At 43.8% G+C, this 12,791-nt stretch overlaps 1 protein-coding gene across 3 annotated transcripts in view; it reads left to right on the top strand.

The window, feature by feature from the left end:
- Window positions 1-12,791, top strand: part of LOC139419115 (glutathione S-transferase, C-terminal domain containing) — a 62,038-nt gene that overhangs the window by 43,810 nt on the left and 5,437 nt on the right. For all 3 annotated transcript variants that reach the window (XM_071169050.1, XM_071169049.1, XM_071169051.1), the window contains 2 exons: window positions 5,370-5,503; window positions 6,981-7,011. In XM_071169050.1, coding sequence (XP_071025151.1) covers window positions 5,370-5,503; window positions 6,981-7,011 — 165 coding nt within the window. The remainder of the gene's footprint in view (window positions 1-5,369; window positions 5,504-6,980; window positions 7,012-12,791) is intronic.

Raw genomic sequence — 12,791 nt, 5'->3', positions numbered from 1 at the left:
CTTTTAATTGCTTTACATTGCAGAGCGCTGAAGTGGAGCGAAAACAAACACCCTGCCAAAAGATGTAGGAGCAATATGTGCTATTCAGGCAGAGGTTAGAAGGAATAACCGTTTGGAAGAGTAACATGTTTATCATAAAGGCACAATGTTTCAACTCCCCAGCTATTTGCACCATTTATTACGTTGACCTCTCATTTTGACCACATGAATCATCTGACTCCGCTAGTTGACTCGTTTGCCTCTGTATCAGCCAGTGTGTGTGTGTGTGTATGTGTGTTTTGTTGCTCGTTCACACACACACACAAGTCTCCCTTGCTGTGCTAGATAATAGTGATTGTGGTTTATTTCACTCAGCGAGCCGCTGCTACAGCAGTTCTAAGTTACTTCACTTGCTCTCTCCTCCTGGTCAAGTGACCTGGTCTCCTGGTCACTTGCTCTCTCCTCCTGGTCTGTGGGCCAGATGAGATTAGAGCCCACAATTTACACTGTGTGTGTGTGTGTGTGTGTGTGTGTGTGTGTGTGTGTGTGTGGGGGGGGGGGGGGGGGGCACTTTCAGTTGACCGGGGCAGCTCTAGCCGGGCAGAAATTTGACGGACTAACTTGTTGGAAAGGTGACATCCTTTGACGGTGCAAATGATGAAAGTCACTGAGCTCTTCAGTAAGGCCATTCTAGTACCAATGTTTGTCTATGGAGATTGCATGGCTGTGTGCTCGATTTTACACCCGTCAGCAACAGGTGTGGCTGAAATAGCCGAATCCACTAATTTGAAGGGGTGTCCACATACTTTTGTATATATAGTGTATATTGTGCTGAAAGCTTCCTCATCCCATCGCTCTGTCTGTGGCACCAATAGAAGGTATATTTATACCTGCTGTTATTAGAACTAGGGCTTAGCTACAGGTCCAGACCAGCCACTTCATGGAGACCCTCTCCACAGTACTGTGTGGGTTGGGGAGTGTGTTTGGTATCTACTGTTGTCAGGGAATGTTTTTCTACACCCTCTCACACAGGTGGAGAGACCTTTAGCAAGTGTTTATGCATTAAGGAGAAAGATTTATTGAGAAACAATTCCCCTGGTTTTGTGCAGAGGAGTTTTAACTTTTTAATCTCCCAGAGTTTCTAACACATTATCTGTGTGGACTCAGCCATGTAGTGAGTGTACGTGTGTGTGTACGTGCGTGTGCACCTGTCCGTTGTGTGTATGCACGGCATATTATTTAGTGCTGTCAGTTAGTGCCCACTCCCTCACCCCCAGGTGCAGCCCATCATGCTGAATAATCCCAGTATGTATTATACATGACTCTATTTATAGCCCTAGATAGTCATTTACTCAGGCTAATTAGGTTGCTCCCTATTCTTAGCCATGGAGGCTTGCTCTCTCATTTTGGAAGAGCAAGGCGTGTGCCGGGCCAGGTGTGTAATCAGTTTGGCATCAGAGCTGCGCTGTTGGAGATGAGGGTTTGGTTTGTCCTACACAGATCTCATCTCATAGAATATCCACCAGTGTATCCCTCCTCTCCTTGTACTAGAGTGATGGCTGAGGCCTACACCTCACCACCACTCCTCTCCTTGGGGAGAAACATTGAGCCAGGTCCCCAGAGGAACAGAGAGTAGTGGAGCGTAACGTCTGGATACTGCTGAGAAAATCTGATCTGGAGCTGCGTCAGTCTTCGGTGTTGTCCCTTCATCTTCCCTCTCTCTTTCTCGCTCTCTCTCTTTTCTCTTTCGCTCCATCTTCCTCTCTCTATCGCAGTATCTATTTATCTTTCTCCCTTCATTCTCTCTCTTTCACTCTCTGCTTTCTCCCCCTCTCTATCTCTCCACCACTCTCTCTCTTCCCCCTTTCTCTCCCTCCCTAGCCCTCTCCACCCAGCAGGGGTAGATAAGTTTTAGGTTCTGAGTAGACTAGAACCGTGGGAGTCAAAGCAAAGCTGCTCTGTGCGGTAGGTACTATAGGTAGGTTATCTCTGCTCGTCACTGACAGAGCCCCCTATAGCCCTGACAAGTACATCATTTATGATACAGTATTTGATAAGAGTGCAAATGATCCACAATGTGTAGAAAGTAATACCGGGGAAAAATGTTAATTCAATACCAGAGGTAATAAGCACCGATGCACACAGGGTGTGATATATTGCCGTGGATAACCGTGAAGTGTTTTTCACACTGAGACTGTGTGTGTGTGTGGACTAGGGTGTATTAGCTGTGAATAATGAGTTTCCGAGCTCATATTTCAGCCCACTGCCTGTTGTTATTCATTAGGAAGAGAAGTTGTACTCATGAAAAGATGAGAGGGGGAACAAAAATATTGTGGACCAGAATCTTCTAGAAGATCTCCTCCCACCCACCCCTCAAAAGATGGGTGAGACTAATAAAGAGGGCTTTTTTCCAAACAATCCTCAATCCTTTATCGGCTCGCATTAATCTATAATTGATACCGACCTCCACAGAAGCCGCTGGCTTAATGGAAACAGGCTCTCCCCACGTGGACAGTTCCTTTCTTTAGTCTAGTTTTCCACTTGTTTCTTTAGTCTTGTATTATCACATGGTGTGTCTGTGTTTTCCTTTGCAACATTCCCTCTTGAGTAAGTAACCAATACAAGCACACAGAGTAGTACCCTCCAAGTATTTCAAGAACAAAGAATACATTTGGAATTTGTATGCAGAACTTCCTCCTCAGAAATGCAAAACAGCCAACAACAACATTCCTCTGGTCTGGTTGGCAGGAAGGACTTCCATCTTTATCACATTACTACAAGGAGGAGGGCTAGCTTCCAAGATGGCCGACGATAAAAAGGCAGAAGGATGCCGCGGAATGTGTTCCCAATATGTGGCTACTAGCTTCCACTCTTAATCTTTTCTTTTCCGCTGGCGCTGCACGTGCTGAAGTCGCTGGTGGTCTTGGTGGTATTGCTGTTGTCGGCCATTCTACTTCTGATACTTTGCCTAAACTGACCTCAATACACCATTTTACAGGGATTTCCCCTTCACTGGTAAAATAGGTTTAACGAGATGCTGCCATGTTGTTGGAATGAAAACCTGAATCTACAGTATGTCTCCAGAACAAAAGACTAAGGAACCCTGGCTTAAAGAGTTGCATCTAACATTCCAGCACTCTGGTCCTCCTATAAGTACCTGTCTTCTAGTTCCCCTACGTGACTGGAACGATGCCTCCAGATAGTCATGCCAAAGACGGGCCAACCCAGGCCAAGGTACTGCAGGGCCCCAGTGTGGTCGGGGGGTGGTGGGGGGAGGAGAGGCGCTCCGGCGCTACATTGGCAGCCAAACAACAGGAGGATTAAGGTCCCTTAAATCTCTAGGCTGCAGTGTATTTCTCAGGAGCTCGTCCAACTCTCCCTGGAAAAGCCTGGCTGAGGTGTTCTGAAGCCTTCTGCCGCGACCACAGAATGAGAGAGGAGCGTATACAAAAATCTGGCTGCGGTTTTCTAGTTGGGGAAATGTCAGAATCCACAGAGAAAAGCCAAGCTGTGACATGGATGTGAAGGAGCAGGTGGTATATATTAGAGCTGTGATGGATTACAGCAGTCAGCCTGCCACCATACATGTGATGTGGACCTAATGTAACGTTAGGGGACTTTCATCCCGAAAGAATGGTCGTTAATCGCTCTTTAGCGGGGGATTTGCTATAATTCGAATCTTAAGTCTTGGAAGAGGCTGTCTCGTACATTGAACAGAATCTGTTGTACGTGGACGTGGCCGACTCAACATGTAGTATCTCGAACTTTGTCTCTGGGGTTCTTTTTAAAGTTCTCCCAACACCTCATTTTGGATCCTCCATTCAGACCTGATGACGTTGGAGAAATACTTAGGAGTTAGCTAGCTAGTGTTTCTGACTGGGCTCCAATGCTAGGATGCTGATTGAGAATTACATGTAGTAACAGTAGGCTGATAACTTAGGGGTTAGCTAGCTAGTGTTTCTGACTGGGCTCCAATGCTAGGGCGCTGATTGAGAATTACATGTAGTAACAGTAGGCTGATAAGTACTACCCAGAGCCATAATATTTAGAGTTAGGACAACTTTTACGATGTTATATATTTTGTTCTAGTTCTCGACATTCAGATAGTTACATAGCATTGTTTAAATATTCCGCCTGTAATGTTAATGGGGAGCTAACATGGCTGCCATAGAATGTTGAAGTGTCATGTAAATGCTTCATAATGCAGAAACCTCATTGGCCCCACTCTCTAAATACATGGCCCTGGTCCTACCTCCTCCCAACTAAACGTGGTTCCTGGTGCTCAAGTCCACCTACCATAGATGTAATGGGATTTTGATGGAAATGTCTTAGCTCTCAGTCGAAGAGGCTCTCCTCAGAGTTATCAACATCTATTAATCCAGTGTTTACCAAACCTCTCCTCTAGTACCCCAACCATGCCGCTTATCTGATGTATTTCAGACAGTACTAACACTCCGGAATCAATTTGTCAACTGATCAACTAACACTGTACTAATGGATATCGACTTGAAGTGGGCCCCCAGGACAAGGATATTAGGAAAACAGTCTGCTACAGTAGAGTCCCAGAGGTTCTCTCTCTGTCTCTCTCTCTCCATCTCTCTCTCTCCATTTCTCTCTCTCCGTCTCTTTCTCTCAATTTCTCTCTCTCCATCTCTCTCTCTGTCTCTTTCACTCCATCGCTCTTTCTCCATTGCTCTCTCTCCATCTCTTTCTCTCCATCTCTCTCTGTCCATCTCTCTCTCCACCGCGCTCTCTCTCTCTCTCTCTCTCTCTCTCTCTCTCTCTCTCTCTCTCTCTCTCTCTCTCTCTCTCTCTCTCTCTCTCTCTCTCTCTCTCTCTCTCTCTCTCTCTCTCTCTCTCTCTCTCTCTCTCTCTCTCTCTCTCTCTCTCTCTCTCTCTCTCTCTCTCTCTCTCTCTCTCTCTCTCTCTCTCTCTCTCTCTCTCTCTCTCTCTCTCTCCCCCCCCCCCCCCCCCCCCAGCATCCTCTAACCACTCCTCTGGTAATGTGTATTGAGATGCAGAGCAACAGGCACGGTTTACCTGCTCAATAGGAAACCCGGTCCCTCCGTGCCTCCACTGCTAAACGACTCAAAAGTTTGTTTACTCCACACGTTCAGCATCAAACGGCTTCTTTAACTAGTTAATCAGTGAGTTTTTTTTTTCCTTCTCCAAACGGTTCGGTTTGTTTTCCCTATTGACTCAGGGTTAGGTTTGCTAGATGTTTTCCAATGAGGTGTATCGTACCGTGTTGATGCGATGGATGCAGAGAAAGAGGGTGTTCTGATTGGGTAATATTTAACAAATTTGTGTGACCGTTTGTGTGTGTGCCTGTGTTTTAACGTGTGTGAATGTGTGTGCCTGTGTTTTAACGTGTGTGTGTGTGTCTCCAGGTGGCCCTCCATGCGTGTGGCGTTGCGACAGACATGGTGGTAGAGCAGTGTATCCAGGCGGGAGCGACCTTCGTGGTCAGCCCCTGCTGCTACGGCTTCGTCCAGAACACACTGAAGTTCACCTTCCCCAGGAGGTCTGTCTGCCTGTCTGTCTCAATGTATGTCTTTCTGCCTGTCTCTCTGTCTCAATGTCTGTCTGTCATTGTCTGTCGGTCTGTCTGAGTTGTCTTTATCTTGTGCCTCCTTACCCATCTTCTTCTGTTATCTTTATCGACTGTATCTCACACCATTTCTGCCTCTCTCTATCTCCCGCTCTCTCTCTCCACCGGTCTCTCCATCTTCATTTGTACCTCTCTGCCTCCTCTATCTGCGTTGGTCTCTGGCTTATGTTTTCTTCCACAGCATCTACGACTTCTGTGTCACCCTGCTCTCTCATTCAGTCCATTCAATCAGCATTAGGAGAATGATCTTTCAGGACAGGGCTGCTGTCACAAAATGACAGGGCAAAAAAACTACTGCATAACCAAATAAGTTGGCGAACACGAGTCACTGATCACTCCAAAAATGTCTTCTGCTCATTTCATTCTGGGGCCGAGCCAAAATTACTTATGCGTTTGATGCCTTGATATTTTCCTAGGCTGAGGTACGATCCGAAGAGTGTGAATTGTGCTTGAGGGCATGAACAGGAGGGAGAGGGGGAAAAATGTAGGAGCTAGTTTATTGTGCTGTTGTTCCTGTTGCCATGACAGCACTCTGACTGACTGGTGTGTGAAGTGGCTGGTTTGAGAACTAGGAGGAAGGACGCATGACATGTTGACAACACAAAGGCCTCAATGACCACAAAACATGGTATTCTAAAGCGAGAATGCACTGAAGGTTGTGGAATATCATTGCTACTGGCATAGCTAAAGGCTGTCACTAGATATGAGGCGGGCCCTGTGGCAGTGTCAGTATTCATGCTACTCTGCACTACACCACCTCCTTAACTAGTTCATCCTCAGGTTATGGTCCCGAAGACAAACTTTCACCAAGAGTCAACATACCAAGTTTAAATCCCCAAGTGTTGTCTGCAGAATACCTGAGTGTTTTATCTTCAGCACCTGCTCAGGAGCTTTGGATGTGTGTACATCATTTTGACAGTACGTAGCTATGCAGTATGTGACCGAGAGGCTATAGCCGGCCAAGTGAAACATTAGAGTCCTCAACTGAGTGCCCGTGACGTGACCTTTGACATCTTCGGTGCCGTGTTGATTATTAGCTAGCTTTAAGCTCTTTCTCGCTACTCTTTAACATCACAATCAACCTGCCTGTTTCCCAGGACGTCGGATAAAGAACTTGCTCAACATGAGCATTGTTTTGTTTTTTTGTCACGTATGGAGTTTATCATCAGAAGATAGTTTATGTCATGACTTATCAAGACAAAAGAAGGTGGACTTAGTATGTGAATGTCAGTGTAAACAATAGACACTAGTACAATGCAATACAAATAGTTGTCCCACAGAAAAGCACAACGTGCAGATTTACTGAAACGTTTTTACACTTGAATGGTCTTTTCTCTAAGCATTATTCCCAAAATGTCTCACTTCTTTCAAATATCTCTCTTTTTTGCAGCAAAAGGTTTCTGGAGACACTGAGTTACAAGGTAGGTTCAATTCATTTCAAATGAGGGTTAGATTTCCCACGCAATGTATTATTTGTTTTGGATGCATATCATATCAGCAGCGAAGATTGAACTAAGTCAGATTTAATTAGTCTTTTTTATTTATGGTAATTGCGAACAGTGTTCTCCTACACAGGCTACAACAGGTTTGACCCCTCAGTTATAAAACATTATCATTTACACTCATGCTGAAAGCTGTTGCTCCCTTGCCAGGAATTACAAGAGGTTTTTATATATATATATATCATTACTAAAACCTAATAGACTCCGGAAGAGCCCTGTTTTAGATGCAAAACACATACATGGTTTAATTTTAAGTGTAGTCCTAGTCATGTTCTTTTCCATTCGCTGACTCTTTGCAGAGAGAGGAGGGGAGAGAGTGAGAAGGGGAGGTAGAGAGAATAAACTATCTGACCTCAGAAATAGCTCTCCTGTTGATTTATCCTGAATGTATCCTGGGAACTAAAGCCAGCTTTTACAGGAACTACGTTGTTACAATACCACTAATACTAATAATCATTTATAAAACTTTGTTTAGTGCTGTTCATTACATAAAGAAATATCAAGGCGCTGTAAAGCAGCGGCAACAAAAAAACAAGCAATTTCAAAACAACAACATCATTAATCATCATGAGTAGATCGACGGTCAAGAGACTGAATGTTGACAAAGTTCATGTCTTGATTGAGGTCAGCGGAGGTTCAAATACTATTCCAAATGTACATTTTAGTCATTTAGCAGATGTACTTGTCCTCTGTGGGAATCGAACCCATAACCCTGTTGTTGCAAGCGCAATGCTCTACCAACGAAGCCACACAGGAGGACAGATGCATCCTTACTTCACTCCCTTCCTTGAAGTCATCAATATTTGGTAGTAAAAGCAAGGCCCTATGTCAGATCAGTAATTACTTCAAGGAAGACAGGATGCCTTTTCAGAGTATCAGAACCGGGCCTAAGTCTTATCACTTGACACTGACAGTGCACTGAACTGGTAGGAGATGATAATATCTTAATGATGTATGGCAGGGTTCCCCAACTGGCATGCCGAATTTGGCCCGCGTTTGATTTTATTTGGCCCCCAAGTTTTCTGAATAATAAAAAATATATACTTTTTTTGGCGGGGGACTTAAGACTTTAAAAACAACAGTAAATCAGCTCCAAGTGATTTTTCATTTTGGAAATCTGTTCCAAATTGTTCCCACACATAATAGAGAGACATTCACTATATATACAAAAGTATTAGGACACCCCTTCAAATTAAGGGATTCGGCTATTTCAGCCACACATACATTGACAGTAGAATGGCCTTACTGAGGAACTCACCGTTATAGGTTTGTCAAATTTCTGCCCTGCTAGAGTTGCCCTGGTCAAATGTAAGTGCTCTTATTATGAAGTGGAAACCTTTAGGAGCAACAGCGGCTCAGGCGTGATGTGGTAGGCCACACAAGCTCACAGAACGGGACCGCCAAGTGCTGAAGCGCGTATTGTGTAGAAATCATCTGTCCTCGGTTGCAACGCTCACTACCGAGTTCCAAACTGCCTCTGGAAACAACAGCACAATAACTGTTTGTTGGGAGCTTCATGAAATGGTTTTCCACGGCCAAGCAGCCGAGCACAAGCCTAAGATCACCATGCGCAATGCCAAGCGTCGGCTGGAGTGGTGTAATGCTCGCCGCCATTGGACTCTGAAGAAGTGGAAACACATTCTCTGGACTGATGAATCACACTTCACCGTCTGGCAGTCCAACAGACTAATCTGGGTTTGGCAGGTGCCAGGAGAACGCTACCTGCCTCAATGCATAGTGCCAACTGTAAAGTTTGGTGGAGGAGGAATAATGGTCTGGGGATGTTTTTCATGGTTCGGGCCCTTTAGTTCCAATGAAGGGAGATCTTAACCCTACAGCATACAGTGACATTCTAGACGATTCTGTGCTTCTAACTTTGTGGCAACAGTTTGGGGAAGGCCCTTTCCTGTTTCAGCATGACAATGGCCCTTTGCACAAAGTGAAGTCCATACAGAAATAGTTTATCGAGATAGGTGTGGAAGAACTTGACTGGCCTGCACAAAGCCCCATCGAACACCTTTGAGATGAATTAGAGTTCTGACTGCGAGCCGGCCTAATCGCCCAACATCAGTGCCCAACCTCACTAATGCTCTTGTGGCTAAATGGAAGCAAGTCCCTGCAGCAATATCTAGTGGAAAGTCTTCCCAGAATAGTTTTTATTTTTTTATGTTTTAAATGTAACCTTTTATTTAACTAGGCAAGTCAGTTAAGAACAAATTCTTATTTACAATGACAGCCTCCTGAGAACAGTGGGGTAACGACAGATTTTTACCTTGTCAGCTCGGGGATTCACAACGCTCTAACCACTAGGCTACCTGCCGCCCCAGAGCGGAGGCTGTTATTACTTACTGACTTTATTGTTCCCATGGGGAAATGTTGTTGCAGTGTCATGTACACGTTTAAAGTGGCGTTTAAATACAAAACAAAATTGCCAATACAACTTTCAGAACAGTTACATACCAATAAAACATTCAAAAAACACGGGTACAGGGGGTGGCTTGGGTCTAAAATGATTTTGTGAGCCTTGAGCAGAGCCCTGACCTTAAAGATCTCATCCAGGCCTGTCTGTTTGACTCCAAGTACCTTGGGGAGCGCCCTGACCTTAAATATCTCATCCAGGCCTGTCTGTTTGACTCCAAGTACCTTGGGGAGGGCCCTGACCTTAAAGATCTCATCCAGGCCTGTCTGTTTGACTCCAAGTACCTTGGGGAGGGCCCTGACCTTAAAGATCTCATCCAGGCCTGTCTGTTTGACTCCAAGTACCTTGCTTGCTGTGGTGATAATCCTTCTCAGCATATTTCTCTGGCTGACAGTGGCATTGCCAAACCAACAAACAATACAAAAAGTTAAAATACTCCCAATGAAAGATTTGTAAAACAGTGTCAGTATAGTACAGTCTACATTAAAAGATCCTAGCTTTTTGAGAAAGTACAGTCTCTGTTGACTCTTTTTGTAGATCAGGTCTGTATATTTACTCCACTTAAGCTTATTGTTCAAGAGGACACCCTGGTATTTGTATTCCTCTACAATCTCTATATTCTGACCTCTGATAGATGTTGCAGAGGTAGGTGTTGTACACTTCCTGAAGTCTATGCACGTCTCTTTGGTCTTGTTGGTATTGAGAACCAAGTGTGATTCCTCACACCACTCTACAAAGTCATCTAGGACCGGGCCAAGATGTTCCTCGTCATTATGCAACAGGCTGATCAAGGCAGTGTCATCAGCGAACTTAACAAGGTGTCTGTCAGGATGGGAACTAGTACAACTATTAGTTATAGCAGCAAAGGGGGGACCAACTCCAAATGAATGCTTTTGGAATGAGATGTTGGACCAGCAGGTGTCCACATACTTTAGGCCATGTGCTGTATGTGATTATTAACAAATGTAAGCAAGGTTTGAAATGATTATGTTTTAGTCAAATATACACTACGTTTTAGTCAAATATACACTACCGTTCAAAAGTTTGGGATTACTTAGATATGTCCTTGTTTTTGAAAGAAAAGCACATTGTTTGTCCATTAAAATAACATAAAATTGACGCCTCACAAGTCCTCAACTGGCAGCTATATTAAATAGTACCTGCAAAACACCAGTCTCAACGTCAACAGTGAAGAGGCGACTCCGGGATGGCCTTCTAGACAGAGTTGCAAAGAAAAAGACATATCTCAAACTGGCCAATAAAAATAAAAGATTCAGATGGGCAAAAGAGCACAGACACTGGACAGAGGAACTCTGCCTAGAAGGCCAGCATCCCGGAGTCACCTCTTCACTGTTGACGTTGAGACTGGTGTTTTGCAAGTACTATTTAATGAAGCTGCCAGTTGAGGACTTGTGAGGCATCTGTTTGTCAAACTAGACATTCTAATGTACTTGTCCTCTTGCTCAGTTGTGCACCGGCGCCTCCCACTCCTCTTTCTATTCTGGTTAGAGCCAGTTTACGCTGTTCTGTGAAGGGAGTAGTACACAGCGTTGTATGAGATCTTCAGTTTCTTGGCAATTTCTCGCATGGAATAGCTTTCATTTCTCAGAACAAGAATAGACTGAGTTTCAGAAGAAAGTTCTTTGTTTCTGGCCATTTTGAGCCTGTATTTGAACCCACAAATGCTGATGCTCCAGAAACTTGTCTAAAGAAGGCCAGTTTTATTGCTTCTTTAATCAAAACAACAGTTTTCAGCTGTGCTAACTTCGCAAAAGTATTTTCTAATTATCAATTAGCCTTTTAAAATGATAAACTTTGATTAGCTAACACAACGTGCCATTGGAACACAGGAGTCATGGTTGCTGATAATGGACCTCTGTATGCCTATGTAGATATTCCATAACAAAATCAGCTGTTTCCAGCTACAATAGTCATTTACAACATTAACAATGTCTACACTGTATTTCTGATCAATTTGATGTTATTTTAATGGACAAAAATGTTGCTTTTCTTTCAAAAACAAGGACATTTCTAAGTGACCCCAAACATTTGAACGGTGGTGTATCTACTTGGGCTTCTTGCAGTACATTTGATAGTCTACAAATGATGTGTAATTATCTTCCGGCCCCCTGACCATCTACTCAAGAAAAAAAGAATCCCGTGACTGAATCTAGTCAATGATCCCTGATGTTTGGCCTCTCACTGCTCTAATCAACGGAGACCTGCTATAGGGCCTCGCCATGACAAGTGGAACGTGACAGTTGATGTGTCTGAAAACGGACTACTACCAGTATATTTTGATAATGGTCTATTCTCTGCAGGAAATCCAAGGTCTTAAAATATTTGGTTTACAGATGAAATAATCATTTTTCTCCCCATCTTAAAATACTGCTTGTGTATTTTTCACTGAATTTAGGGTATTTGGTGGTGGAAAGTCGTGTGTGTCATTTATCTCTGTTTTTTTCTGTCTGGTTTGAAAGAAACTTTGACAAAGAAACTTGGCCACATAGTTGATCGCGTAATTGCAGTCTGGAAAGAGAAATCAATATTCCATTTTAAGCAACCGGATTCATTTTCCGGCAATTAACATACAAGTTCTCTCTCTCTCTCTCTCTAAACCTCCCTCTGTGCCGAATCATCACAATATGATTAACGATTCTATTCTATTTCATTTTCAACTAATTCCTTTAGTCAAATCAAATCACTTTTTATTAGTCAGAATGCTTACTTACGAGCCCCTAACCAACAATGCAGTTTAAAAAAAATACAGATAAGAAAAATAAATAAAAGTAGCAAGTAACTAAAGGGCAGCAGTAAAATAACAATAGTGAGACTATATACAGGGGGGTATCGGTACAGAGTTAATGTGCAGGGGCACTGGTTAGTTGAGGTAATATATACATGTAGGTAGAGATATTAAAGTGACTATGCATAGATGATAACAACAGAGAGTAGCAGCGGTGTAAAATAGGGGGGATGCAAATAGTCTGGGTAGCCATTTGGCTAGGTGTTCAGGAGTCTTATGGCTTGGGAGTAGATGCTGTTTAGAAGCCCCTCGGACCTAGACTTGGCGCTCCAGTACCGCTTGCCGTATGGTAATAGAGAGAACAGTCTATGACTAGGGTGACTGGAGTCTTTGACAATTTTTAGGGCCTTCTTCTGACACCACCTGGTATAGAAGTCCTGGATGGCAGGAAGCTTGGCCCCAGTGATGTACTGGGCCGTACTCGCTACCCTCTGTAGTGCCTTGCGGTCGTAGGCCGAACAGTTGCCATACCAG

This window comes from Oncorhynchus clarkii, chromosome 10 (assembly GCF_045791955.1).
Source record: "Oncorhynchus clarkii lewisi isolate Uvic-CL-2024 chromosome 10, UVic_Ocla_1.0, whole genome shotgun sequence".
Taxonomy (NCBI): Eukaryota; Metazoa; Chordata; class Actinopteri; order Salmoniformes; family Salmonidae; genus Oncorhynchus; species Oncorhynchus clarkii.
Note: the sequence above shows the minus strand (reverse complement) of the source record. Positions and strands in the feature narration are given on the sequence as shown.